Source organism: Numenius arquata, chromosome 21 (genome assembly GCF_964106895.1).
Source record: "Numenius arquata chromosome 21, bNumArq3.hap1.1, whole genome shotgun sequence".
In the NCBI taxonomy this organism is placed as follows: Eukaryota; Metazoa; Chordata; class Aves; order Charadriiformes; family Scolopacidae; genus Numenius; species Numenius arquata.
The window spans coordinates 6886906-6913283 of NC_133596.1; the positions used below are offsets into that span (position 1 = coordinate 6886906).

The window sequence follows — 26378 nt, forward strand, 5'->3', positions numbered from 1 at the left end:
CAGGTAGGAGCTGGGCGCTTTTCGGGCCCAACGCCCTGCACCCACGCGGGGCAGGACCTGGCGGTGACGCAGCGGGCTGGCATGCTGGGGGCTGGTGAGGGTTGCCGGGCTTCACGGCAGGCAAACCGGCGCTGCAGGCAGAGCCGAGCACACCGGGAGCGTTGCCCCTGCTCTGCCTGCCTGCCAGCCAGCGCCAGCCGGGCCGCGGGGCTCCCACGGCACCACCCTCCACATCCCGGCACGGGGCTGATCACGGAGCCCACGTCCCCTTCCCACCCCGCCGTGGGTCCATGGCCAGAGCCAGCGCTGGGCTTAGCTGGGCAGGTGGGTGCCGGGCAAGTGGGCACTGGGTGGCATCAACCGTGGGGACCTGGAGATGGGGACATGGGTGAATTGGCAGGCTGGCGAGGGGGCACTGGCCCTGGGTGCACGCAGGGGCTATGGGCTCCACCACGGGCACCGGCTTCTGGCTGAGGAGGGGAAAGGGCTGGGCGGGAGCTGTGGGATTTCTCCCCACCCCGGCACACTGCTGCGGGTTTGCTGGGGAGGAGGATCTCCCGGTTTCGGATGAGGTGGTGAGTAGAGGTGTGCAGGGCTGGGCAGAGGTGCTGGCACTCGGCACACACTGGCACAGGACCCCAGCGTGGCCACTCCTGGCTCCAGCCGCGCTTCTCGGTGCATCCCAGTCCAGCAGCGTGGGAGTGCGGCAGCGGGTTTGGGGCTCACTGAGGGGTGGCCCCGGCCAGTGACGGGCTCCAGGCAGGGCTCCAGGCTCTGTTCCTTCCCTGCAGCCCCAGGACACCTCGCTGCGCCTCACAGCCCTCCCTGGACAAGGGGACCGTGATCGCCCGTGTGCCATCGTGCCCCTGGCCATGCCCCACACTGGGCACTTCCCACCCCGCAGCCCCCGGTGAGCGGGGAAGGAGCCTGAGCCTCTTCCAGGTACGTCTCGGAGGCGCCGGGTGGGCACCGGGCAGTGGGAAGGCGACTGCGTGGCACTGATTGACCTGAGGAGCTGGGGTTGAAGGAATTGGCATTTGGGGCTGAACGAACTGAAATTGGAGCAGCCCGTTTGCTGTGTTCTTTGAGGGCTTAGCTTACTCTGGGATCGTGGGGTGCTTCTCTCTGGTCTTCACCCCCCCACACACCCCCCCGTGCTCCCACCAGCGGGTGTGCGTTACTCAAAGCAGCTCCTTAAAAGCCAGCGGTGCGGGACGGACCCAGCCCGCTGTCCCGTGGCGCTCTGTCACGGGAGGCACCTTTACAGCAAGGAGTCAACAGCCGCCGACTCACCTCTGGGTGAAAATCACCCGGGGTTTGTAAATCCAGGCAGCAGTAAAGTAAAGCTCCGGATCAGGCTTGGAACGCTGTCCTCCTCTCACCGGGGCAGCCCCAGGCTGAGCCGTGGAGCCGGTTTGGCCGGCACGGAGCCTCGGGGCTGCCGGCAGCACTGCCGGGAGCGGGGTGGGAGCGGGGTGGGAGCGGGATGCCAGCCAGGGCGACATGCCGGTAACACTCACGGACTCTCACTTTCAGCAGCCCCGCTCTTGCCCGTGCTCGGGCTGCCTCGGGCGTCACCTGCGAGAGAGAGAACCTGTCCCTGGTGTGTCCTGGCATCGCTGCTCTGCAGCTGCCGCTTCCCCTTTGGCTCTCAGCGTTAGGAAAGCGTGGTGGCCAGTTTAGCCCATTTTACCCACCGAACTGAGGCTCAGGGAAGGCTGGGACCAAGGCTGAGATCCCCTGGAATCTCCCTAATGGCAAAGGCCCCCATCCATCCCCAAAACACGCTGGTGGAGGGCATGCAGGGGAGCGTGGCTGAGCCGCACAAAACCCTGGGGAGGAAAGAGGACTGGGGACCACAGACCGGGAGCTCTGCTGGTCCAGTGCTGCACCCACGGGGAGCCAGCTCAGCCCTGCCCCTGCCCGGGCATTTTCCCACAGGGTCCCACTGTACAGGTGGGGCTCTCACCACCCCCCATCCTTCCCACCGCAGCTCTGATGCATCAGGGGCACTTGAAGCAACCAGTGAGCCTGTGCCTGGCTGGCAGAAAGGGGGGGTAAGGCACTGGGGGGTCCATCCTGGTGGGCATCAGCACATGCCCCTGCGAGCAGCAGGGGAGAAGGAAGACAGGGTCGTAGATGGAAATGTGCTGTGGGGGCCCCCTCCTGCCCTCATCCCAAGGGACCTGCCAGCTCACAGGGTTGGTGTCCCCACAAGCCTTTCCTTTGCTGAGATGCCAAGTGCCCTGCACAGCCGACCCCACCTGCCAACCCCCCCGGCACGGCCTCCCCTTGTTGATCCTGGCCCGCGCCGGGGGATTGCGCTGCCAATGTACACCAACATGCGCAGTCAGGCTGGGGACTTGGCCGGGTGGCTCATCCCCTACGGCAAAGCCTCCATCAGAAGGAAGTGGAGAGAGGTTGAGTCACCTCTGACTGTCACCAGGAGAGCACAGGGCTGGGCTTTACTGTCCACGAGTGGGATGGTCCCTCCACCCCAAATGAGCGTAACGTGGTGAGGGAGAGATTCTGGCAGGTCCATGAAATTAAGTGCGGTGAGAGATGAGCTGCCCTGTTGCAATCTCCCACCGTTCTTCACCCACCACTTCTGCTGCTGTTTCTCCAGGTCAGGTGACTCTGGCCTCCACCGGCTGCCATGGATTGGAAAACGCTGCAGGCGCTGCTCAGCGGGGTCAACAAGTACTCCACAGCCTTCGGCCGCATCTGGCTCTCCGTGGTCTTCGTCTTCCGTGTGCTGGTCTACGTGGTGGCGGCCGAGCGTGTGTGGGGAGACGAGCAGAAGGACTTTGACTGCAACACGCGGCAGCCGGGCTGCACCAACGTCTGCTATGACCATTTCTTCCCCATCTCCCACATCCGCCTCTGGGCCCTGCAGCTCATCTTTGTCACTTGCCCTTCCCTCCTGGTCATCATGCACGTGGCCTACCGGGAGGACCGGGAGAAGAAGAACCGGGAGAAGAATGGGGAGAATTGCCCCAAGCTCTACAGCAACACAGGCAAGAAGCATGGTGGGCTGTGGTGGACCTACCTGCTCAGCCTCTTCTTCAAACTTATCATAGAGATCCTATTCCTCTATCTCCTCCACAAGATGTGGGACAGCTTTGATTTGCCACGGCTGGTCAAATGCACCAAAGTGGACCCCTGCCCCAACACAGTAGACTGCTACATCGCTCGGCCAACTGAGAAGAGAGTCTTCACCTATTTCATGGTTGGAGCCTCCTCCATCTGCATCGTCCTCACCGTCTGTGAGATCTTCTACCTCATCTTCAAGCGGGTTGTGCGGCGTGCGCAGAAGTGGAAGAAGTCCACCAAGCGCTCTGTCAGCTACAGCAAGGCCTCCACCTGCCGGTGCCACCTCAAGACAGAGGAGAAGGACAACAAGTCCCAGACTAGGTGTGTGGCAGCCCTGTGGGCCTCTGCTCCCAACCTGACTGCTGTCTGATGGGGTGCTGGGAGGGGAAGAGGGAGGGAGATGTGTCCAGGGATGGTTGGCCTCAGAGTTGGCCACTGGGGATGCCACCACCAGACTCTTCAGCCAGAACCTTGATGGCTCTAAAGGGGAAGGGGACACATCCATGGGAACTCTCCTGTTTGAGGTCATGGGCATGTCCCCACCCATGGGTGTCCCAGCAGCACGGACACGCTTGGTGGCAGGCGGATGCTGGCTGCCCATGGGCACACCTGAGGTTTTCTCTTCTTTCCACAGAGGAGAGGAGCTATGAGCTCGCCCGTCCCAGCCGGTTGGCCTTCCCTTGGCCCAGCAGCTTTCCAAGCCTGCCAAGCCCCCGAACCCTTGAGAGTCGACCCATGTGAAAAATGACTAAAGCCAACAAATTAAAGTCCCCTGAGAGGCCCCTGGGTGCCCGAGCAGACGCAGGTAAGGTGAGGGCAGCCTCAGAGCTCTGCCACAGTGGTGCCACAGGGCTTGGACATCACACCGACACACAGACAACATGCACGACCCTGCCGAGAGGCCAGCCCCACCGTGGCAGCCATCGCTGTCTGACCCAGCCCAGCCCAAAGCTGCAGGGATGGAGCTGTTGAGCTTGAAGGGCACACGGGGACTAGGGCTGGCAGGAGGGAGAATGGGCATTCTCATGGTCCAACAGCTTCTCTTGGGTCCTCCAGCTCTGCTGCTCCCAGTACAAATGCATCAGTCGGTGCCTGGTGAAGGCTGGTGTCACCCAGTGCGGTGACAGTCCCCAGTTGGCAAACTGGGGTAGGAGCAGCTTTTCCCCCTTTGCTCATGCAAACACCATGCCGACGTCCTGCCCAAATGGCTCTGGTGCTTCCCTTCGGTGCCTTTGTGTCCCCCCTCACTCCAGACGGATGCGTCAGACACAGCATCAGCTACGGATCCAAAGGCCAAATAAACGCTGTGCTGTTTGTGACCGCTGGGATCTGCTCTGCACACTGTAAATCGAGGGGAACTGGTGAGACCAGAAGAAATGGATTTGCAGAGGTTCCCCAGGAGCCCACGGCCGGGTGCTCCTCACTCCTCACCCAGCCAGGGCAGCACGGGTCGAGCCCCGGGGCCGGAGTGCCCAGCGTCTGCCCGCTCTGCCACCTCCCGGCTTGTCACGCGTCGTTAAACTTTAATTCAGCAGAACCGCACGCTGGCCCCCGAGGAAATCAAGGAGGGATCAGCATCAATTATTTACTAAACCTTGATAAATATTACAATAAATAGAAATGATTTCCATTTAATCTCTCCTTAAGCAGCGCCATGCGGAGGGTCTGCTGGCGCTCCAGCTAGCCACGTTTCCAGCTCTGCTGGGCCCACCCACGCTCCCCCACAGCCATGAGCATGTCACGGTGTGCGCTGACACAGCCAGGGCTCGTGCCACTGCGAGTGGCAGTGACAGTGATGCCCGTGCTGCCAGGAGGGTGACGTGTCTCTGTGCCAGGACATGGAAAAAGCGCTTCCAGCGTGGGCTGCTCCCATGGGCACCCCAGCACCGTGTCACCTGTGGTGCCAGCCCTGGACACGGGGAAACCTGTGCCACAGGAAAGATGCTCCAGAAGGTTTAACAGCACAGCGTGTCCCACTGGGAGGTGGCTTGGGCACCAGTGTGGGTCTGCTTTGGGACTCCTGCATGGCTCACCGGGGGCCTGTGGCTGGTGTGGTTAAAGCCCATGCTGGGCACGGTCCTCCTGGTGGGTAAAGCAACGTGGGAGCCAGGACATCCGTGGGTGAGGGCAGCTTTGGTTCCTTTGTGGTTTTGGAGCAGTTCCCGGAGGGGATCGTTTCCACCCGTTGAGGGCTGGGGGGCACAGAGCATGGCTGGGGACAGGCACCAAGAGGGGACCATGCCGCTTGGGCAGCCACAACCCAGGGGTGGTGGGAAGGGGAAGCAGTAGTCACAGTGGGCCAGCTGGGAGATGGACACTGGGCTCTGCAGCACCCTGGTGCCACAGCATGGAGTGGCACATGGGCGTTATCTGAAGCACAGCAATTATTTTGTATTAAATATAACGATGTTGTTCTGGCTCTGCCCTCCGCTCAGCCCCAGAACTGTCTGTGAGGAGGAAATGCCACGTCTCGGTGTGGGAGAGGCGGCAGCTCCCAGTTGTGTGTGCAGACCGCCCTAATTTCTGGCTTCGAGAGCCCAAGCCCAAGCCCGCAGCCCTCGGGTGGCCCCACGCAGCCCCTGCCACGTGTGCCAGCCCTTTGCGGCCACTGCAGGACAGTGAGGGGGGGCACGCACAAGGGTTTTGCACCCCGAAGTCAGCAGAAATTAAGCCTGTGCATAAAATACGAACCTCTGCCCACCCGCTGTCTCCCCCTCCTTGTTGCGGTGCCTCCGCACCCCCCGCAACGCCCCGCCTGAGCCCCCCGACAGCAAAGCTCCGCTTAGAACCTGCTGCCGGGTCCCAGCCCCGGGATCCCCGGCGCAGCTCGGCCCGGGAGCCGGCGGGGGCCGCGGGGCCGGGGCAGCGCCGGGCTCCGGTGTGGCTCCAGCACCACCCAGCGCCCGTCGCGCCTCACGACCCGCGGGGGGACCCGCCGAACGCCGCGGCACCGGCCCGGCCGGAGCGGGCAGGGGACGGAGCATCCCGGGGACGACCCACCGCACGCCCCCGGGGCATCTCCCCTGGTGCCCCCCCCGCCCGCCATGCGCGGCCGCTTTGGGGTGACTTGCTCAGGGTCTCACCCGTGGGCAGGGTCCCCCTGGTGGGTCCCTCCGCCTCTCGGCGGGTTTGTCCCGGTGGCGGAGCCGCAGCCACCGCGGGGCTGCCGGGCACGGAGGGTGCCGGCCACCGGGCCGTCCCCGCAGCCCGCCGGGGAGCAGCGGGCAGGGACACCGCCGGCTTCCCGCAGCCCCCGCCGGCTCCCCACCGGCTTCAGCCCCGGGGGTCCCGGCTGTCCCCGGGGGTCCCGGCCGGGCGGTGCTCCGCGGACCCACCGCCCCCGCCCCGCCCCGCCGGGGCCGCCCCCTCGGCCTGGGGGGAGCGGGCCGGGCCGGGGCGGCCCCGCACACCTGCGGCACGGCGCTAAGCCCCGGCCCCCGGTTTCCTGCCCGCGCTCCTCCCCCGGCTCCCCCGGGCCCCGCACGGCCAGAGCCGCCCGGCCCGGCCCGGCCGCTCACACCCAGCGCGGCCCGAACCAGGCGGGACGTGCCCGGAGCGGCGGAGGTGAGTGACCGGTCCCCGGGACCCCCGGCACCCCCAGGACACCGGGCATCGCTCGGCAACACCGTGCTTGGGGACACCCCTACCGCTGGCACTCGCTGTCTGCTTCGGGGCACCCCCCCGCGCCCCGCTGCAGCTGGGTGTCCCTTTAACTGCCCAGCTGGCACCTCTGCCTGCTTAATTGGCAGAGGTTAATTAGGAGCCGGGGCTGTGGCTGCTTCCTCTTTCCCAGCCGGGCCGCAGGGCTGAGCTCCCGCGGGGGGGATGCGGGCTGGGGTCCCCGGCAGCCGGGCGTGAGGCTGAGACACCCCGGGGTCCCCGGAGCAGCATCGGGTCTGTGTGTGGTGAGTGGTCTCGGGGGTCTCTGGACTCGGGAAAGCCCTGGGCAAGGGGGAGAGCACGCTGGGGCTGGGGTGCTGTTGTCCCACAGCAAGGGAGCTGGCTGTGGGACAGTCCCATCAGTTTGGGGTGAGCCCTGAGTGGGTGTCAGGGTGGCCGCTGTACCCCGGGGGTCTGTACTCCCCTCCCGCAACCCTGCTGCTCTCTGCCCTTTGGTAAAGCTGGGGCAGTGGGCTGTAGGAGAGGCAAATCTGGGCTGCTCCTGTGAGCCTCCGCTCTGCCCCTCCTCTGCCTCCTGTGGCCCTGACCTCCCAGGACAGCCCCAAACCAGCCGGCCAGCGAGCCCTTTGCCGTGGGCTGTGTCCTGGGAGGCCGGGACAGCCACAAGCCATGGATGCTGTGGGCTGGGTGTTGCTTGTGGGAGGCGAATCCCTGTACTGTCTCTTCTCCCCCAGCCCCAGGTTTCTACACTGAGCAGTGGGGTGTAGGAGGAGCACTCCTGGGCTCAGAAATGCCGCCTGGCTCCTTCCCACAGGTGTGGGATGTTCCTCAGTGGGTTTGCTGGGAACTTCTGCAGAGCAGCCGTGTCCCGAGAAAGCCTGGGGTTTAGGTAGCCCCGTCTGCCCTGGGCTCTCTAGTGTGGAAACAGAGAATTGACTTGGCTCCCCTCTTCTCCCCTCTCTGCTGCCAGAGACTCAAGGTTCCCTAGAAGATGGGCGACTGGGGTTTCCTGGAGAAGCTGCTGGACCAAGTCCAGGAGCACTCGACTGTGATCGGGAAGATCTGGCTCACCGTGCTCTTCATCTTCCGCATCCTCATCCTGGGCTTGGCCGGGGAGTCCGTCTGGGGGGACGAGCAGTCGGATTTCGTGTGTAACACCAAGCAGCCGGGCTGCACCAACGTTTGCTACGATAAAGCCTTCCCCATCTCCCACATCCGCTACTGGGTGCTCCAATTCCTCTTTGTCAGCACCCCAACTCTGATTTACCTCGGCCACGTTGTCTATCTCTCTCGGAAGGAGGAGAAGCTGAAGCAACGGGAGAGTGAGCTTCGGGCTATCCACAGCAAGGACCCGAAGATCGAACAGGCCCTGGCAGCTGTGGAGAAGAAGATGTCCAAGATCTACGTGACAGAGGATGGGCGGCTCAAGATCCGTGGGGCGCTGATGTGGACGTACATCATGAGTGTGATCTGCAAGAGCATCTTTGAGGCTGGCTTCCTCGTTGGGCAGTGGTACCTCTACGGCTTCTCCATGGTGCCCCGCTACGTGTGCAAGAGGGACCCCTGCCCCCATCAGGTGGACTGCTTCATCTCCCGCCCCACTGAGAAGAGCATCTTCATCATCTTCATGCTGGTGATGGGCCTGATCTCCTTAGTCCTGAACCTCCTGGAGCTCTTCCACCTCTGCTGCAAGAACCTGCTTAGCAACATCAAGAAGGTGTCGGTGCCGGTGCCGACTGGCCCGAGCCGGGACGCCTTTGCCGATGACATGGTCTCAGGTCCCTACGCACCCAAGCACTACCCCTTCCTGCCCATGGCCGAGAGCCACACGCCGCCCTACCAGACCTACAACAAGCTCTCCAGTGAGAACTGGGCCAACTTCCACAACGAGGAGAACCTGGCACTGGGCAGCGGCAGCAGACCCCTCTCGGACCCCTACGCCCCCAGGGCTGCCGAAGCCCCTGCCCTGGAGGAGAAGCTGTGCAGCCGGCCTGGGAGCTCAGCCTCCAAAAAGCAGTATGTCTAGTGCCGGGCTGGCCCCGGCCGGCCGGGGTGACCTTCCTCGGTCCCTCGTGCCTGCAAAGGTGCTGGTCATGGGCAGGCAGCTGCCTCCTCCCGCCTGGTGCTGTGTCTTACGGAGAAGCCCCGCGGAGACCTGCCTGCCCCCCGGGATGTGATGCTCGGGAGCGGGGCCAAGCGCCGCCCGGGAGCGGAGCCTCCGCTCTCTCCTGTTTTCCCCACAGACCCTGCAAGGAAGGAAACTGCAGAAAGTTCCCCGGGACGGCGTGTCCCGCGTGCCTCGCCGTGGGAAAGGGAGAAATCCCTGGAGCCACGCGGCTGGGAACAGGCTGTCCCCAGGGCCATGGCGGGAGGCTGCTGCCCCTCGGGAGCCGTGGCTCGGCCGGACCCCAGGGTTTGTCGGAGCCCCCGCCGGCGTGAGAGCCGGGCGTGTGGCCGTGGGAAGCCGCTCGCCTCCAGCCTCCGCACAGAGCGGGCTGAGCCCGGGAGGGCTGGGGGGAGCTGGGCTGGGGCAGCGCTGCCTGACGGGTCCTGGCCACCAGCCCTGTCCTGTTCCTGTGACCCCGGCAGCGAGCCAGCAGGGCCAGCGGCTCCTGCCCCGGCGTTTGCTGCAGGAGCTGCCCCTTCCCCACGGAGCACGGGGCAGTTGAGCCACCGGCAGCTCTCAGTCGGGGCTCTGCGGTGACCTGCTGATCCCGATGGCTGCAGGGTCACCGCTTGGGTGCCCCGGGAGTGTGGGCTCCTCCTGGCCCTGGGCCCTTTCCCATGTGATGTGTGTCTCTTAAGTTATTTTTAACCTGCTGGCCTGAGCACAGAGCTTTCTGCCTTAAAGGTGCCGTTATGTGGGGGATCTGGGGAGTCGTGTCCAGCCCGGCCACGTGCCCTTGAGCCCTATGATTTTGGGGAAAGAATTAGCCTTGAAACTGCTGTTTGGGGGGGTTATTGGTTTTATTACTTTGCACTAGTCAACTCCTGCTGTGGGCTGGGGGGACACCAAAGAACCAACTGCCGCCGTGAGAGCGGTTGCCCCGACATCCCCAGCCCACCAACGCTGTGAAAGGGGAAGGTCTTGTTGTGACTGAGGGGCTGTGGGTCCTGCGTGACCCAGGCACGAGCGTGGGACGCAGATGTTGCTCCTCAATGCTGTTTCCTTTCCCCCCGGCAGACTCAGTGTTGCATCTTGTTGAATAAAGTTGTATGAATGAAAAAAGTGAAGTGTGGTGTGACTGTGCTTTGTGCAGCTGCCTCGGGGAGGGTGGGCAAGGTCTTGGGGCCAAGGGAGAGGGAACCTGCTGTCCCATGGGTGGTGGGATGAGCGTTGGGCACCCTCTGAGCTCCAGTTGTGCTGCTGGAGCCACCTACTCACTGAAAGCACAGCCCTCCCTGCTATAGTGTTTTGTCTCCTTGAGCCCAGCTTCAGCCCAGGGGCTCTCATGGGGCCATCGTGGCACAGACTCCGGGTGGCCCAAAGCAGAGCTTGTCCCCATAGCCAGCCTCTGTGCCCCGGTTCTGCTGCCGATAAACCCGGCAGAGGCCGTGGAGCTGCTCACAGCTGCATAATAGGTGGAAATGAGCGGCAGATAAAGGCACACAATGTGGTTGGGGCTGTTGTTTAGTTCCTCTGGCCAAGCCAGCCCAGGACAGAGGCTGCTCGCTGCCGAGGGCCTCTTCAGCGAGGGTGGGACGGACTAAAAATACCCTGGAGAAAATGAAATATGGGTGATACGGGGTGATATCGCTGCCATCGGCCACTGGAGGAAGCGGAGAGGGAGGCACCCGGCTGCTCTGCCCTCGGTGCAGAGCCTGGGCTGGTGGCCGAGCCCGCCCTTAGCTCCCCACCCTGCTGGGCTTGGGGGGGGTAAAATCCCCCGGGGTGGGGGTCTGGGGAGCACACTGCTGGCTCTCAGCCCTCCCTTGCACCCTCCATGAGGATACTGGGGCAGATCCTCCCCAGAGAGACCCTGCCCTACTCCCACCATCTCTGGAGGGACCCTGCCCTGCTCCCAGTGTTGCCCGGTGGGGACCCCACCAGGGCACCCTACTGCAATGGGGGACCACAGCCCAGACCTCACCAGGTACCAGCAGAGCTGCAAAGCCCTGCAGTGCTCTGGCTTTCTGGGGACAGCAGCCCAGCCAGGAGGAAATGCCCGTGTGAAAGGTAACGGTGCAGCCAAGGCATGTGTTTACCCGCCGGCTGCGCTCCCCGCTCGCCTCCCCTCTCCTGGGCTGATATTTTTGTTGGCGCCGGGGGAGCATCACGCTTTTCCGAACGGCCCTACAAGGTGGAAAACAAGACGGCCCAGAGCCCCCTTGCCTGGACACGGTGCCCGGCCGCCGGCGCTGCGCAAACACAGCTCTACCTCCCGCTATTGTTCCCGTGTTGTGACAAGGCGGCTCGGGGCGGCCGGTGTGACCCCACGCCACCGGGACCTGCACGCCAACAACAACAGCAAGGGGCTCACCTGCCTGGTGGGGCCAGAGAGGGGGTGTCAGTGGGGGCCGGTGTTGGCAGCAGCCCCCCAGAAGGTGGGTGGGTGGCCTTTAGGCAAATAAAAGTTCGCAGCTGATAAGGGCTCGGGCTGGCCCAGTGAAGCCCTTTGGCAGAGCCCGGGGACAGATAGTGGCCGGCCGGACAGGCACAGCCTTTCTCACACCTCCGCACTCCCTCCTGAGTAAACAGGCCCCTCCGGTCCCTTTCTGGGAACGGCACTTGCTGCCCCAAAGCCTGGTCCCGTACCATGATGCTGAGCCCTGCAGAGGCATGGGCAGCCGAGCGAGAGCCACCTGCCTGCGCTGTGCCGTGGGGCAGGAGCCAGGCTGCCTTCCTCGGCAGGGTACAGGCAGCACCGTGGGGCTGGTCCCGTATTCTCAGCCCCCCCCCCCCCAGACGAAAGCGAGTGCCCAGAGAGGGAGGTGACGCGGCCAAAGGAGCGAAAGGAAGAGGGACAGAGGTGGACAGACAGATGGATGCGCACCTGACCTGACCACCAACAGCCTGAGGCACAGGCGTGGGGTGTCCCTTGGGTGCATGGCCAGCACCCTGTGCACCCCTCTGTCGCTCATTTGGGAGGATGCTTGAGGGGTGGCCACTTGGAGCACCCCCCTGAGTCAGGAAAGGCTTTGGGGCATCTCTGCCAGGCCTGGGACCCCAACTCCTGCTGGGGATATTGGTCTAACACCAGTCACAGCCCCCAGGAGCCTGCCCCAGGGACTATGCCCCATGGCCACACATTTGTAAAGAGGTTCCTGCCCTCCTCCCAGTTAGGACCAGTCCATGCTGGGCTTCCCCTGCACTATCCTGTCCTGAGCTGCAGGAGAGGAGCCCTGAGGGCTGTCACAGCTTGTCCCACCTGCAAGACTCTGCTCAAGGCGCTGGCCGAGCACCAAGGAGTTTATTTTTAAGCCTTTCTAGCGTACAGAAAATAGCAAGTGTCTAAATCGACCCGCTCACAGGAAGAGCTGCAGCGGGAGCAAAATCGCAGCTAACGGGAAGAAGGGCAGAGGACTGGGCAGGGGGATGCCAGCCGGGGCCACACCATGGTTCCCCTGTTCCGCAGGAGCCCCATCCATGCCCAGGGCTCTGCCCACAGCCCCCAGCACCCTTTTCCCACTGCCCTTCAGGGGGAGTGGGTACAGGCAGGAGCATCCTCCTGGGCCAGGCAGGGACTCCCCGAGCCCCTGTACCCACCACGGAGGCAACACCAAAGCAGGTACAATCCTGCCTTTATCAGCACCGCTGCCAACAGTGCCCAACGAAGGAAAAGCAAACTCCAAACAGCTCCCTTCCCCCCGCGGGCCCGCCCCCGCTGTGGGGTTATATTTAGCCCTCCACGCGCGGGCATGGCAGACAATGCGGCCCCGTGTGAGAACCGCGGGCGGGAGGAAACGCGCTCAATAGCCCCGACGACTTCCCGCATCCTGACATTGTCGCTCCCCTCTGGCCGCTTCCTTGCACGGAGGCAACAGGACCGCGGCATCCAGCACCCCATGACCATCCCATGCCCACCCTGGGATGGGTCCTGCCCCCACCAGCGGCTCAGGGCACCGTCCCAGTGCAGCACCACGAGGGAAGAAGCTGCTGCCCACATGCTCAGGGTTTTTTTGTGGTGCAGGGTGGTGGATCTGGTTTAAAAGCAAGGAGCCGTGGTAGCCCTGGCGTGCTGGGGATGGGCATTCAGCCCTGGGCTGTGGCCGCAACAAGAGGCGATGCTGAGCAGGAAGGGAACAAGTCCCACTGTGGCTGTCCCCAGCTGGGGCTGAGGGGCAGCATCTCCATGTACATCAGAGCTGCTCCACTCTCACGGCGCTTCGGGGATTTTTGCCGGCCACAGAAAGGAGCTGTTGGGCATGGCACAGCAGATCTGCACCGTGGGGCCATGGCAGGAAGAGGCAAGATGAGGAGGTTGGGAAAGGACTTGGCTGCTCTCGGGAAAAGGGCAAAACTGGAGCCTGGGAAAACAGCCTCGGCTGTCAGGCAGGGAGAGGATGTCCCCAGGGGCTGCAGGGGACGTGCTGCCGGGGGTAGGAGAATGCACCATTTGGTTTCCAGCACAACTGGGGTGAGCACCCTCCATGTCCCGGGGCTGCAGGGACACCACAGGTCCTGGGGTGACAGCGCTGCTGCAGGAGGGGACCCAGGGGCATGAGTCCCTGAAGGCCCCAGCTCCCCATGTCGCTCCTCTCCTCCCCAAAGCGCTGTCTCTCTGGGCCGTGCGGGAAGGGGACCGATGGCTCTGAGCAGCCCTTGTGCCAGCGCAGGGTCACAGCATCCCCAGCCCTGCGCAGCTGGTGCATCCCTGCTCTGATCTCACCGGACGTCCGCTGCGGCCGTTCAGGTGTGCTGAGCCGTGCCAAGCAGCCGGGGGAGGGGGGGGGGCTCTCAAGCAAGCACAGCAGCTTTCCCAGTCCCCCGGGCCGACCCCCAGCGAGCTGGGGCACAGCTTATTCCCCCGCCACGGCTCCAGTTCACTCCCTGCATCCTGCCTCCGGAACAACAACCTGCTCCTCTCACCAGCTGGTCCTGATGGACCCCCCCGGGAGCAAACCCGGCCCCAGGCAGGGCAGAGGGTCAGCCCGGGAGCTGCAGCCGCCCTCGGAGCTGGTGGGGAGGAAGCAGCAGGGCTGTGCCAAGAGCACAGCAGCTGGCTTGATCCCTCTGATCCTGGGGCATGGCCACCACGGGCTGGGCAAGGGAGAGGCAGCTGGATTCAGTCCCTGCCCTGCGGCACAGTGCAGCCGGCCCCAGACACAGGGACTGCCCCGAAGTCGGCCAACCCCTGGGAGGATGCTCTCTGCAAAAGGCGGATGCTCTCCCTCGGAGCCTGGTGTGGGTCTCCCTGCCTGGGGACGAGCTCCCCCCCTCACAGCCCTGGCCACGCTGCTGGCACGGCTCCTCGCCACACTCCCGCTGCAGCACCCAGCAGTGCCGTGCTGGCAACAGCTGGATTACAAACGTGCTGGACCAGGCTTACAATTGTGTGCAGGCTTGGGAAGCCAGTTTTTTGCCATAATGGTTTATTCAAAACCGCTTCCTCTCACTCTTGGTGAGCCATCGTGGCTGCTCGCCCCAGCCTTGAGTGCTTGCCGGGCTCCTATTCTTGTCCAGCCGGTGCTTCCCAGGCAGCACATTGTTGGGATTCAATGGGAGGAAGGGTGGGTGTACGGCACCGAGGGCTTAGGAGACAGGCAAGCGGGCTCTGGGAAGCAGCTTCACCCCTGCCCCAGCGCCTGCCGGGAATCTGCAGCATCGCCAGTGTCTGCCATAGGGATGGACAGGAGTCCCCAGACACACGGAAAACAGCTGGAAACGTGGCAGGACCAGCAAGGCAGCAGTGGTGGGAGGAAGGTGCCATCGGTGCCCGTGCCATCGCTGTGGGGCCTCAGTCCTTCCCAAGGTTCCCAAGTCCCCCCATTGTTCCAGCCCCCCCGACCGACACCGCACAGGCCCAGGGGAGGAAACAGGGCAGCGAGGCCCCGACAAAGCCCGATTGTGCCCGGCCGGCCCTGGGAACAGGCAGATCAATGGGCTATAAACAGCCGGGGGAGCCGCTCCGTCGCGGGGCGAACAAAGGCATCTCGGAAGACATTTCCGAGCTGGGTCCGGCTGGTCCCGGCTGGGGGGGGAGCGACGGGACCATTCCCACCCCGGCACACAATAGGGAACAGCCATCGCCCAGGGTCACCCCACAGCCAGGCTGGGAAAGCAAGAGGCCAAGGTCAGGGGTGAGCTCAGGGGACAGTGCCAGCCTGCCGGGGGACCGAGGTGGTGGCATGAGAGGTGCCATAAGCCCCCAGAGCAGGAGGCGGCGGTGGGGCACGGGTGGGACAGCCTTTGCATCACCTGAGACTCCTCCTGCACCTTCTAACCCAGCCTCGGCTGCTCCCACACATGGCAACGGCAAAGGCCTGCGATTTCCCGGCGGTGCCGGGCCAGGATCCAGCCCGAGGCCAGCAGGTCGGGCGGTAAACACAGCCGGGCAGCGGCGGCAGTAAAGCTGTCAGCGGGGCAGGAGCCGGCCCGGAGGAAGCGGGACGGAGTGATGCGAAACGCTGAACTGGCTGCTGACCTCAGGGCTTCGCACCAGACGAGACAGATTTATCGTCCCCGGGAGGAGAAGGCCGGGCCGGGGCAGCCGTGAGGCCTCGCTCCGGCACCACGGGAAAAAACAAGCGGGGAGGCAGCGATAACCCCGGCTCCAGCCGCTCGGCCCCGGCACAGCGGCAGCGGTTACCGGCTGGCCCTGCTGGGGCAGCTCTCGCCAGGGTTTGGTCCTGCCATGTCGGTGACTCCTATGGCTGGAGGGGACACTGGCCACCAGTCCCCCATGCTCGTTGCCAGCCTCTCCTGCCACGCGCTGCCCTGCTCAGCAGCCCAGCGGGACCCCCCCGTCCCCTGGGCCCCCACCCGGCGCTGCCACAGCCCTTCTTGTCTAGATAAGGAGGTCGAAGGGAAGCAGATGACGTGGCCGGGGGAGCCGGGAGGGAGGCACAACCGCAGCAGGGGCTGGGATTTTGGTGCCTCCCCCTCCTTCCTGCCCACCACCCTCTTGCCAGGCCTCGAGGGGAGTGCCAGGCAGGGACAACGATGGCATTTTCCCCACTGTAGAAGGGGCTGCTTCTTTAAAACGCGGGGAGCAGAAGCAGGCTGTGAACCAGGGTTAGGGCCAGATGCTGACGCAGAAGACACAGAGGCCCAAGGACTAACGCAAGTTTATTTTGGCTGTTCCCGTACAGGGCAGAGATATCCCCATTCTCTACACCACCACACTCAGAGCTCCACGATGGAAGCAGGGCCAGGACTTCCACCTCCTCCCTGTCCCCCTTCCTCGCTGCGAAGCCTGGGGATGATGCAGAGAGGGGCTCCCCAGAGATCTCCACCGCTGCCCAGGCTCCCGTGGGGGTGATGTGGTACCCTGGTGCTGTGGTCGGGGTTCACGAGGAGCCACTGGAGAGCTTTAAGCAGGACGGCAGGTCGTCCTGCCACAGGCGGTTAGCCTGACCCCAACCCCATGTCACTCGGGTCCAAGTTTCTTCTATCTTCACACCAAACCTAAAGAGACGTGGGTGGAACCGGACCAAAAGGGTTTTGTGGATCAGGCGCCAGGACAGGCCGAGAGCTGCTGAGTTTGAGACACACTCCACCTTCAAAGCATGGTTCCCTGCCCGCTCTGCCACAAAGGAGGAGGTCTGGGTCTCAAGGGTGCTGGGTCTCGAGCACAACAACGGGGTGGGCAAACCCTGACCCTCCGGAGGGCCACGAGAGGGTGACAAGCAGCAGTGGGTGCAGCGTATTGCCCAGGTACAGGCCAGTGCAGAGGGCTGGTGGCAGATACGCAGGTGACAGGGGAGTCCCCAGCACGGTGCTTTGGGACACAGCCCTCCGGCGGCCAGCCCCAGCCCCGGGGACAGTCACTCCAGGGTACCGAATTTGCCCAAACAACTTAATTAACTCTTTTCCGGGCGGTTCCTGTTCAGCACGGCCCGAGGGGCGAACTCCAGCTTGTCCTTCAGGCTCACCACCTTGGTCAGGTCCTTGCCCGCGATCTCCTGCAGCTTGCGCTCCTCCCGCTGCTCCGAGATGCTCTTCTCCTCCTCGGCCGTGGGCGAGGGGTCGCCGCGGAGGAACCACTCCAGGTGGTAGCCCACTAGCCCCACCACGAAAGCCACCGGAAAGGTGACGTACGGGGCCTTGGAGCGCACGGCCGCCCACAGCACGGACCACATGGCGCCGGGGGCTGCGCCTGCCACGGGAGGGCACGAAACGCGGCGGTCACAAGCCGGGCCTGGGCCCCCGCGGCGCCCGAGGCCTGCGGGCCTGGCAGCACCCGGGCAAGGCCTCACCGGGCGGGCCGCACCGGGGCCTCGCCACTCACCCACAGGGAATCAGGACCCTCCCGGGCCGCGCCGGGACTCCCGCCCGGCCCCCGCGGAGCTTCCCTACAGCCGGAGCCGGAGCCGGAGCCGGAGCGAGCCCCGGGCGGCCCCGCTCACCTGGGCCCGGCCGCCGCCGCCGCCGCCGTGACCCCGCCCCTTCCGGTCAGCGGCGGGAGCGCGGCCGAGAGCGGCGTCCCCGCGAGCCGGCGGGGCGGTGCTGCCCCCTGGCGGACGCAGCGGGAGCCGCCGCGCGGGAGGAGCGGCCCGGGGGTGGGGCCGCCCCGCGGGGAGAGCCACGGGGGGGACACCCACGGGGAGAGCCAGCCATGGGGGGGACACCCACGGGGAGAGCCACCCATGGCGGGGACACCCATGGGGCGACTCAAGAGGAGACCCCCCCCGGGAAGATACGCACAGGGGGGCACCCACGGGGACAGCCAGGGGGAGACTCCCGGAGAGATACCCACGGGGGGACACCCCCGGGGACGCCCCCGGGGAGATCTAGGGGCGAGAGCCACAGGGAGACCCCCCATGGGGAGACCCACAGGGTCCCGCAGACGCCCCCCAGATGCCCCCCAGGGAGATCTGCTCCCACCCCAGCGAGACCCCCTCTCCCGCCCCAGACACCCCTCTCCCGCCCCACGGACATGAAGGGGCGGCAGACGGGGGAAAGGCGAGCCCAGCGCCGGCCGCTGGCCCGGAGTAACCAAAGTCATCTTTATTAATTGCGGCGGTTCGTTACAATAAAAAGGGAGCCACGTGTCACGGTCACTGCACGGTGCTGGCCGGGGCGGGGGCTGGGGGGCCCTTCCCAGACACGTCCCTAAATCCGGGGTGCAGGGGGGGAGCGGGGTGGGAAAGGGCTTTGGGCAGCGGGCGCTGCCGTCCCGGAGGTGTTTAGCACCGACAGACCCCCTGGAGCGAGGGACCCCTGGCAAGGCGTCCCCCTGCTCGGCCCCGGTCCCCCCTGCTACATGGGGGGCATGAGCTGGGCACCTCCCCAGCTGCCTCCGATCCCACCGTCCTGCCCGAGGACCCTGGGCAGTTTGGCCCCGGATTTCGGGAGCCACCCGGCACCCGCCGGCACTGCCAGGGCTGGTGATGCTGCATGGGGCTGCTGGCATGGTGGGGTGGGGGACAGGGATGGGGTCCTCCCCACTTCTGCCACTGAAAGGGACACTGGGGGGGACAGGATGCTTGGAGAGGAACCAGGGATGGGGACAGGGACAGGGTAGGTGCAGCCTCCTGCCCCACCACACTGCTCCTGGGTTGGACCTTTGGGCACAACAGCCCTGTCCTGGGGTCTCCCATCCCCACGGGGCACCAGGAGCTCGAGGAGACACAGTGACCCCCCCCAGGGTGATCTCTAGCAGCCTCACACTCAAGGGGCAGATGCTGGCCATGTCCACGCTCCTGTCCCACCCGCTGGCTCGGGGCAGGGTCACCATGGTCCCCAGCACTGGGGGTGCAAACAGACCGTATTCCCCCCTCCCCGGCTAGTGCCACGCTGCGGAGGTGCTCCCAGACTCCAGGCTGGCAGGAGGGACGGCCGGAGGGATGGAGGGACAGACTGACGGGGAAGGAGGGCTGAGCGGGAAGGGGAGAAGCGCGTCGCGATGCTCCGTGCGAGGGAAGCGGGGACGGCTCGCCGTGACCGGGGCTTTCTGCTGCTCTGGTCCGTCCCACCAGCTGGAACACAGCGCTGGCCACGTGTAGTTTCTGGTTTATTCCTCAGGTTATATTTATATATGTATATAGGGGAAGGAGCCCCGGGTCCCCCATGGCACCCAAGCCGGAGGCAGGTGGGGGCATCGCGCGGGAGCCCCTTGTCCCTGCTGTGTCCCAAAGCCTCGTGCCGGCAGGGCTGGGGAGCGGGGCTGGGGGGGCTCTGGCCAGGCAGGGGCTGGGGGGCCCCGTCCCCACTGAGCGCTGGGGGATTGCACTGAGTACAGAGAGGCAGGGGGGCCTGCCTGCAGCCCCCTCCCCTCCAGCCCAGCAGGGCCGGGGGCCGAGGGTCACCTCTCCTTCAGTTGGGATGCAGGCTAGTGGGGGGTGCAGAAGGGCTTGGGGGGGTGGGAAGGGGTCAGAGAGCTGGGACACGGCCCCAGGGAGGGCAGAGGGAGGGAGAGCCCCGGACCCCGGGAGACGCTGGCAGGGGCATGCGGGCGGGGGGCACAGGGACGGGGCAGAACCGGGCTTGCGTTCACCCGCCGTCGGATTCGAGAAAGGTCTAAGATAGAAAAGAGAGAAGCTGTGAGTGGGGCCAAGAGCTGCCCCAGGGTGTCCCCGCGGCCCCCCATCACAGTGAGCTACGGCCGCGCCGTCCAGTCCGGGTAGAAAAGCGGAGGCTGCGGTCACAGCCGGGTCTGCGCCTCGGGGATGTAGATCTCGATGCTGTCCGCGCTCTCAGTGGCCGAGCTCTGGCGGAAGGAGGCAGCTCGCTTGGCTGCCAGGAGCCGCTTGCGGGCCTCCTGCCGCTGCCGGTCCACCGAGTCCAGGGAGCGCTCCTTCACCGGGTGCACCTTGGAGCGCGGCGGCTTCTTTGGTATCGGGGGAGGCACCTTCTTCTCCTCCTGCACAGACAATGGGGGATTCAGGGAAGGAACCTCCGGGGAACGGGCATCCCAGTGGGCTTGGCATAGCCAAGGCGCTTCCATCGGTGCCAAAGCCCCCTGTGCCCCTCCTGCACCACACCAAGTCACAAGGCAGGGCTGTGCATCCCTCTGTCTGTCTGCATGGGCATGAAGATGCCCATGGCATGCTGCCCGTGCCATGCTGAGACCCTGCCCGGCCCTTTGCAGGCAGTGCTGCCCAAAAATGCCCCACGAGCCAGCCATGAGCCCATGGCGAATGAACGGCCTCTTCTTTAGCCTCATTTTTTTCCAGCTCTGGTTGTCAAGTGTTTGCTAAAAGCAGTCACCAGCAACAGCCCAGCAGCGACGATTTGGGCACAGATGTGCTTGGGGAGGAGGAGGGAGGTGACAGGGGACAAGCGCCAGCAGCAGAGCCCTGCCCTTACCTTGGGCTCCACGATCTTCCACCCGTTGGCCTTGAGCTGCTGGAGCTCTGCGAACTTCATGCTGACGTCCTCAATGGAGAGCTGCAGGAGGTCCCAGAAGCCGGCCAGGTCTTGGAAGGTGGGCACAGGGAATGCGTTGGGATCCTGTGGGCACAGAGGCACGGAGTGTCATCCCTGTGGGACATCAGCTCTGCTGTCCAGCTCTCCCCCATGGTGTTAAAAAGTCCCTTTTCCACTGGTATGAGCCCACCCCTGGCCACCATGGCCAACCCCATGGCCCCTCTGCCCAGCACTCACCATGTTCTGCTGGCAGAGGCGGTAAAACTGCTGCACCTTCTGGGACATGAGGAGCTGGGCACTGCCCACGGCACTCCGGATCTTCTCCAGGACTGGCAGGGGGAGAGCAAACAGTCAGTGCTCCCGTGGGGCACAGAGCCTCTTCCACAGGGACCTGCACCCCCTCGGGGGCAGCGGGACAGCTCGGGCATCTCAGACTCCCCCAACCCATGCGGCATCTCTTCCCTCCTCCAGACCCCACTAGTCCCAGGGGATTTCCCAGTGTTTCTTGCCCCCACCCACCCTCTTCAGCCTTGGCAGTGGAGATGCTCCAAGGTGGGAGCACTGCAGGACCATGGCTGTGCCCCCCAAGTTGTACAGGAGCCCCAGTCCCTCCAGACCCCACAACCCCTTCCCACCCCCAAACTCACTCTCCTCTGGCAGATCGTAGTCCTCAGCCTCTCTCTCCATCTGCTGGCACCAGCCCTCCATCTTCTCCACCTCTGCCTGCAGCAGTTTGATGAACCATTCCCCGTCACGGTGGCAGGGGGAGGCACGGCCGGAGTCGGGGAGGCTGCGGGAGCCCCGTTCCATCCAGGCATCCCGCCGGGGCACCTCCACCGTGTCGTACTGCAGCTGGTAGTCCTCCCGGTAGGCCCACTGCCCCTGCGTGTGCACTGTCTTGTACACGGCGTACTGCCGGCCGGACTCGGGCTCCGAGGAGTGCCGCTGGAAGGGGCGCCCGAACTGCAGGGCTTTGTCCTCGGTGGCCACGGCCAGGCCAGTGAAGCCCTCCAGCTCCAGGTCCGCCTGCACGCCCGCTGTCACGCTGTTGGAGCGCTTGAAGCGTGCTCGCCTGGGGAGAGCGAGAGCGCGTGGGGACCCTCGCAGCCAGCGAGGACAGCCCCACTGTCCCGTGTCCCCCCCAGGTACCATGGTGGGCAGGGGGAGGGATGCCCGCAAGCAGGATGGGGCTGGGGATGCCAGTCTGGATCTCGGAGCATTCGGGGACGCGGGGACAGCCCTGAGCAGCCGCAACCTGCCGGTCCCTTATTCCCTCTGCTCTTAGCCCGTTTCCATGGCTACCGGCGCTGGACCGAGGATGGAGAGGAGCGTGCACCGGGGCTGCGTGGGCACATTGCCGGAGCCCTCTCCCACAGGCCATGCAGGTCCCGGCACACGGCGCTCCCACCCCGGCCAAAATGTCATGTTTAGCTGCAGAAAAGGTTTCATCTGCACCTGGGACAGGCTCAAAGCCCAGGGCTGAGGCTCAGTGGGGGAGATCCCAGCACAGGGTGGGAGCAGGGGACCCCCTTCCCCGGGGCAGTCTGTTTGCAGAGGGCAAAGGGAAGGCCAGGTCCTGCCCCAGGTGGGGGCATCCAGCCTGGAATGGGGATGGTGCTGAGCTCTGGGGGCCTCACCCAGAAGAGAGAGGGAAAAGATGCTGCAGGGCAGCTCAGGGGGCGCCAGGGGGACCCAATCCCCCAATGCAGTGAGCGTGGCAGGTCTCAGCCCAGCCTGACCGTGCGGTACCTTTTGTCCTCCTCCACCTGCACCCCGATGGAATGGAACTCCCTCTGGCTCCGGCTCTCCGTATCCGAGTCGGAGATGGCCTCAACCTGCCGAAGGGCAGAGGGAGAGCGCTGGAGGGCGGCCCTGAGATGTGGCACGGCAGCTCAGCATCGCCCACGTCGCTCGGGCACGCTTGGAGCTGGCTCAGAGCCCACGGGGAAGAGCGAAGCCCACCTGGACGCCAATGGAGGGACGCCACTTGCGCTGCCGAGCCAAGCTCCTCAGCTCCTCCCGGCCGGGGATGGCCTTGATGATGAGTGTGGAGGGCTTGGGAGCAGCGCGGGGCTGGACTGGAGGCAGGTCGAGGGCCACGGCCGTCACCTTGGAGCTCTCCAAGCTCTCGGCCGAGTTGCAACGGGCCGCGGTGTCTTTGGACCAGGCGGGGCTGCGGGCGACCTCACTGGGCAAGTAGCCCTCATGGGTGGACTCGGTGCTGCTCTGCGCCGTGACGGAGATGAGGGGTTTGGCTTTGGTTCCTGGAGGGATGGGAGGTGGAGCTTTTCTGTAACTGAAGGCTGTTGTGGGAGAGGCGCAGGATGAAAAGGCACGTGAAAACACAGACACTTGCTCATTTCCCGCCACGAATGGGGGCCCCAGGGGGATGAGGGCTTGCACTGAGATCTGGGCTGGAGCCTAGAGGGGCTATTTGGCCAGTTCATGCCCAGAATGGGATTGGGAACCACCCCAGATCCATGCTGGCCACGCTGCATGCAGTGGTGGGCAAATAAAGTAGAGGGAAAGAAGTGGAGGGAAGGAGGGAATGGCAGACGGCTGCTGGGGGCACAGAGCAACCTCTGGCCAGGGCTGAGCCATGAGCAGGATGCTCTTGTCCTGTGCCAAGCACCTTGGTGGGTGCCTGGGCAAGCAGGCAGGGAGATATGGGGGTCCCTCGCGCGGCTGAGCCCCCACCACCCCCGGGGACTCACAGGTGCTGGGCTTCAGGATGCTGCTGGTGATGGGTGGCCCGGCGGGGGCCGACATGGAGAAGAGCGAGAGGCAGTCGTCGTCCTGGGAGCAGCCCGCCTGGATGGCCCGCAGGTAGCTGTGGCTCCGCATGCGGAAGCAGCCGGGCAGGTCCAGCGCCTCCACCGCCTGCGACTCCACCTCGCCGAAAACCGACTCGCAGACGGCCTCAAACTGGTGGTTGAGCTCATCGTTGATCTGGGGAGAGCGGCAGGTGAGGCTGGGGGCCGAGAGATGGGGCGGAGCGGGGCAGGAGATGCTCAGAGGGGCACCTGCCGCCCTCCCCCCCCCCCCAACCTGCCCCACGGTACCCGTGGCATGGGACCCTACCTGGCCGGTGGTGAAGGAACGCCCGTAGCCCTGTCCCCGCGGGAGCATTCGCGGTGGCGTGCAGCAGCTGGGACAGTTACAGATATATGAATCAGAATAGTGCCTACTTGCAAACCTAATGAGAGACAGTGGGAATAGAAGGGATGGCACCAAAAGCAACACATTCAAGCAGAGCATTCGGAAACGCAGCCGCAGCGATGCTCCCGCCGGCCACCACTGCTCCTAACTGCCCCAAAACACTGTCCTGGAGGTACGGACCTGTCCCCCAGTGGTGCAGGGCCACCAGAGGGGGTCTGTGACCACCACAGTAGGGCTAGGGATGAGGAGCCAGCCTGTCACAAACCAGGGCTGGGTCACATCCCAGTTTTCTCCATTTGGACATGCCTCTCCTCCCCAGCCTTTGCTCACAGCTGCAGCAGCGGGTCCCACCCTGAAGCCCAGCGCAGCCGCATGCCCCCCCGGTGCCCACCAAGGGCAGCTACGGCTCCCGGGGACCCCCAGCCCACGGCCCCACTGCCACCCGCGGTGCTGAGACAGGGCTGGGAGGCGACAGCCCTTACTTGGTCCTGGCCTGGTCGGCGCTGGAGGAGCGGCGGTAGCTGTCTCGCCGCGTGGCCGCCCTGGGCAACACTTTGGCGCTGGCGTCCGAGTCGGCGCTGTCCTCGTCGCCCATGGCCTTGATGTAGCTGCCGCTGCGCATCCGCCGGCAAGGGATCTCCCCGTCCTTGCCCACCACTGGGTACCCGCTCCACTCGTCCTGCGGCACCTAGGGCAGGAGGCAAGCGTGGGAAGAGGCAGTGGCCAGGGTCCCGCGGCTGGGACGCAGAGCCAAGCCCTGTGCTTGCCATGTGGCACATGCCAGCCCGAGCCTGGTGTGCGTGCATGGCCCAAACCCAGCGTGCACACAAGTCCCAAGCCTGGTGGGCATGTGCCAGTGTGGCTCCCCAGCCCCAAAACAAAGGTCAGCGCAGCCGCTCCCACCTCGCAGCCCCCCCGGCAGGCGCGGCTAGGCCAAATCCCACCCATGCCAGTGCGGCCACCCGGCTGACGTGGCAGCCGCCGGTCCCACCACACGCCGCTGACGCCGGCACCACGGGGTCCTTACCGGGCTGTGGCAGTGGGACGGCGTCCCCCACACCCCATGGGGAGGGTGGCGGGGCTGCCACCCTGTCCCAGTGCCCCCACTGCTGGCAGAGCGGGGCCCCGGCCACCCTTCGCCCCCAGCCAGCACGGCATTGCAGCTCCCTGTCTCCTTCCCCGGGGAAAGGGAGAGAAGAGTTAATTAGTTTTTAATTGGAAGGGGGGGTGACCTAGAAGGGAGCCCAGTGACGAGGCAGGCTGTGGCACCCAGCCAGGCACAAGCGGGATAAAAGCCATGAGGAGGGAGCGGGCACAGGGCCACCGGCAGCCCTGAGCCAACAGAGCCGGTCTGACCCCAAATCCAGCGGCCACGGGGGCAGGAGGTGGCAGTCAGGGCTTCGCACTGGTGAGGGGACAGTGGAACCACCGTGGGACCCTGGGGGATGGGTCACAGGTGCTAGGGACATGGAGAGGAGCTGGAGCATCCCTGCACCACCCCAGGCTGCCAGGATGGAGGGTCCCAGCCCTGGCTCGCCCCACGGCATCATTGGCTGCAGTCCCCGAGGTGACAGCCCCCGGCGCTGCCCGGTCCCTCACCTGCAGGTACTGGTACGCTCGGTCTTTGGCCTTTGCCTCCTGAAGCATCAAGGTCTTCTCGGTGCCGCCGGCGCTGGGGTAGGCTTCACGAGCCTGGCTGACAGTCATGGTGTGCCAGGCGCTCCTCTTGAGCGTCTGGCCATCCAGAGACATGGACATGCCGGCACAGGCCAGGCATTTTCCTTCCCCGCCGCCCTTTAGACTCTTCAAGGTCAAGTCTCTGAAGGCACTTTCGGGAGCGTCCACGCAGTACTGGGTGGCCTGGTCGGCGGCGTGCCGGCCGGACACCATGTAGCTGCTGTCGCTGTCCAGGTTGTCGTCGGAGCTCCACCAGCCCATCATCTTGGACCGGTGCCGGGAGTCCACCTTGCGGTCCTTGCTCTTGCTGCGCTTGCCATGGCGGGACTGGTGGTGGTGATGGTGGTGGTGGTGGTGGTGGTGGTGGTAGCCGTCCCCGCGGCCGTCCATCTTGGTGCCGTTGTAGTCCCGCTTGGCTGGCGCCTCCAGGGAGTGGGACTTGGCGAAGAGCTTCTGGACGGAGTGGACGAGGTGGCGGATGCGGCTGGGGCTCTCGCTGCGGGGCTCGGCGCCGCCGGCCCGTGGGTACTGCAGCGTGTGGAAGCCGTCGTGGTGCAGCGGCAGCTGCTTCTCGAACTGGTCCAGCAGCGTGGGGGGCAGGCGGTTGATCTTGCTGGCGGGGTGGGCGGTCGCCATGCATTCGTCGCAGGAGTCGTAGGGCTGCTGCGCGTGGTGCATCCTCGGGAAGGTGCTGCTGGCGCTGGCAGAGGGCGGCTCGCTCAGGGGCCCGCCCGGGCACTCACTGGCCGCACCGGGGCTCCGCACCGGGCAGTAGGGATGCTCCAGGGAACAGGGCTCGCTGGGGCTGTGGAGGTACGGCGGCCGGCCCTCGGGGCCGTGCTGGACGTAGTTGGCGGGATGCTCGCAGTCCTCTGGGATGCAGCGGCAGCGGTGGCCGGAGGAGGGCTGTGCCTGGCTACGCTCCCCATGGTAGCCCTTCATGGTGTCAGCACCCTCCCCGTAGCCTCGGCATCCTGCAGGGTTGTCCCTGCGGGCTCACCTGTGGGGACAGGGACAGGCATGGCATCACACCTCCGTGTCCCCCCGCTGGCAAAACATTGGGACCACCTCACGGGAACCGACTGAGGGTGCTGGGAAGTTCCCAGGGCAGGATTTGGCCCCAGCTGAGCCCCTGCGAAGCCAGGCTGGGGTGCCAAAAGACTGGTTCCCCATGGGACAAGGGGGGCATGGCACTGGGACCGGGCACCCAGGGTCACCCCTGGCTCGGCTGCTGGGAAAGGGCAGCACAAGGGTGGAACAGGAAGGAGAAGGCACCGCTGGCAGCGATGCAGGCAGCGCGGGGCCTGCAGACGGCGAGGGAGGACACGCTGCCATCATCAGAAACTTGTTTTCTTCT

General features: G+C 65.2%; 4 protein-coding genes across 4 annotated transcripts; 2 read left to right on the forward strand and 2 right to left on the reverse strand.

Annotated features, from left to right (window-relative positions):
• The first annotated feature begins 2656 nt into the window (after positions 1 to 2656).
• GJB3 (gap junction protein beta 3) lies at positions 2657 to 3463 on the forward strand. The gene has a single exon (XM_074162001.1). It carries the CDS (start codon positions 2657 to 2659, stop codon positions 3461 to 3463), a length of 807 nt encoding a protein of 268 aa, XP_074018102.1.
• Positions 3464 to 7705: 4242 nt separating this feature from the next.
• On the forward strand, positions 7706 to 8740 carry GJA4 (gap junction protein alpha 4). Its single transcript, XM_074161914.1, has one exon. It carries the CDS (start codon positions 7706 to 7708, stop codon positions 8738 to 8740), a length of 1035 nt encoding a protein of 344 aa, XP_074018015.1.
• Positions 8741 to 15930: 7190 nt separating this feature from the next.
• On the reverse strand, positions 15931 to 16956 carry SMIM12 (small integral membrane protein 12). The gene has a single exon (XM_074162118.1). It carries the CDS (start codon positions 16954 to 16956, stop codon positions 16678 to 16680), a length of 279 nt encoding a protein of 92 aa, XP_074018219.1. The 3' UTR covers positions 15931 to 16677.
• Positions 16957 to 19460: 2504 nt separating this feature from the next.
• Positions 19461 to 25963, reverse strand: DLGAP3 (DLG associated protein 3). The gene is made up of 10 exons (XM_074161916.1): positions 24944 to 25963; positions 23827 to 24032; positions 23267 to 23381; positions 22900 to 23134; positions 22148 to 22488; positions 21935 to 22020; positions 20833 to 21257; positions 20423 to 20514; positions 20126 to 20269; positions 19461 to 19679 (listed from the first exon to the last, which is right to left on the reverse strand). The coding sequence occupies exons 1-10, from the start codon at positions 25961 to 25963 to the stop codon at positions 19461 to 19463; spliced, it is 2883 nt and encodes a 960-aa protein (XP_074018017.1).
• Positions 25964 to 26378: the final 415 nt, after the last annotated feature.

What these genes read in the sequence shown, in the direction of transcription:
- GJB3 (XM_074162001.1), top strand. Translation starts at nt 2,657, where the DNA reads ATGGATTGGAAAACGCTGCAGGCGCTGCTCAGCGGGGTCAACAAGTAC.
- GJA4 (XM_074161914.1), top strand. Translation starts at nt 7,706, where the DNA reads ATGGGCGACTGGGGTTTCCTGGAGAAGCTGCTGGACCAAGTCCAGGAG.
- SMIM12 (XM_074162118.1), bottom strand. Translation starts at nt 16,956, where the DNA reads ATGTGGTCCGTGCTGTGGGCGGCCGTGCGCTCCAAGGCCCCGTACGTC.
- DLGAP3 (XM_074161916.1), bottom strand. Translation starts at nt 25,963, where the DNA reads ATGAAGGGCTACCATGGGGAGCGTAGCCAGGCACAGCCCTCCTCCGGC. An exon ending in GCCGACCAGGCCAGGACCAA is followed by an intron (nt 23,382 to 23,826) that starts GTAAGGGCTGTC and finishes GTCTCTCATTAG; the next exon opens with GTTTGCAAGTAGGCACTATT. An exon ending in CAGGTGGAGGAGGACAAAAG is followed by an intron (nt 21,258 to 21,934) that starts GTACCGCACGGT and finishes CGCTCTCCCCAG; the next exon opens with GCGAGCACGCTTCAAGCGCT.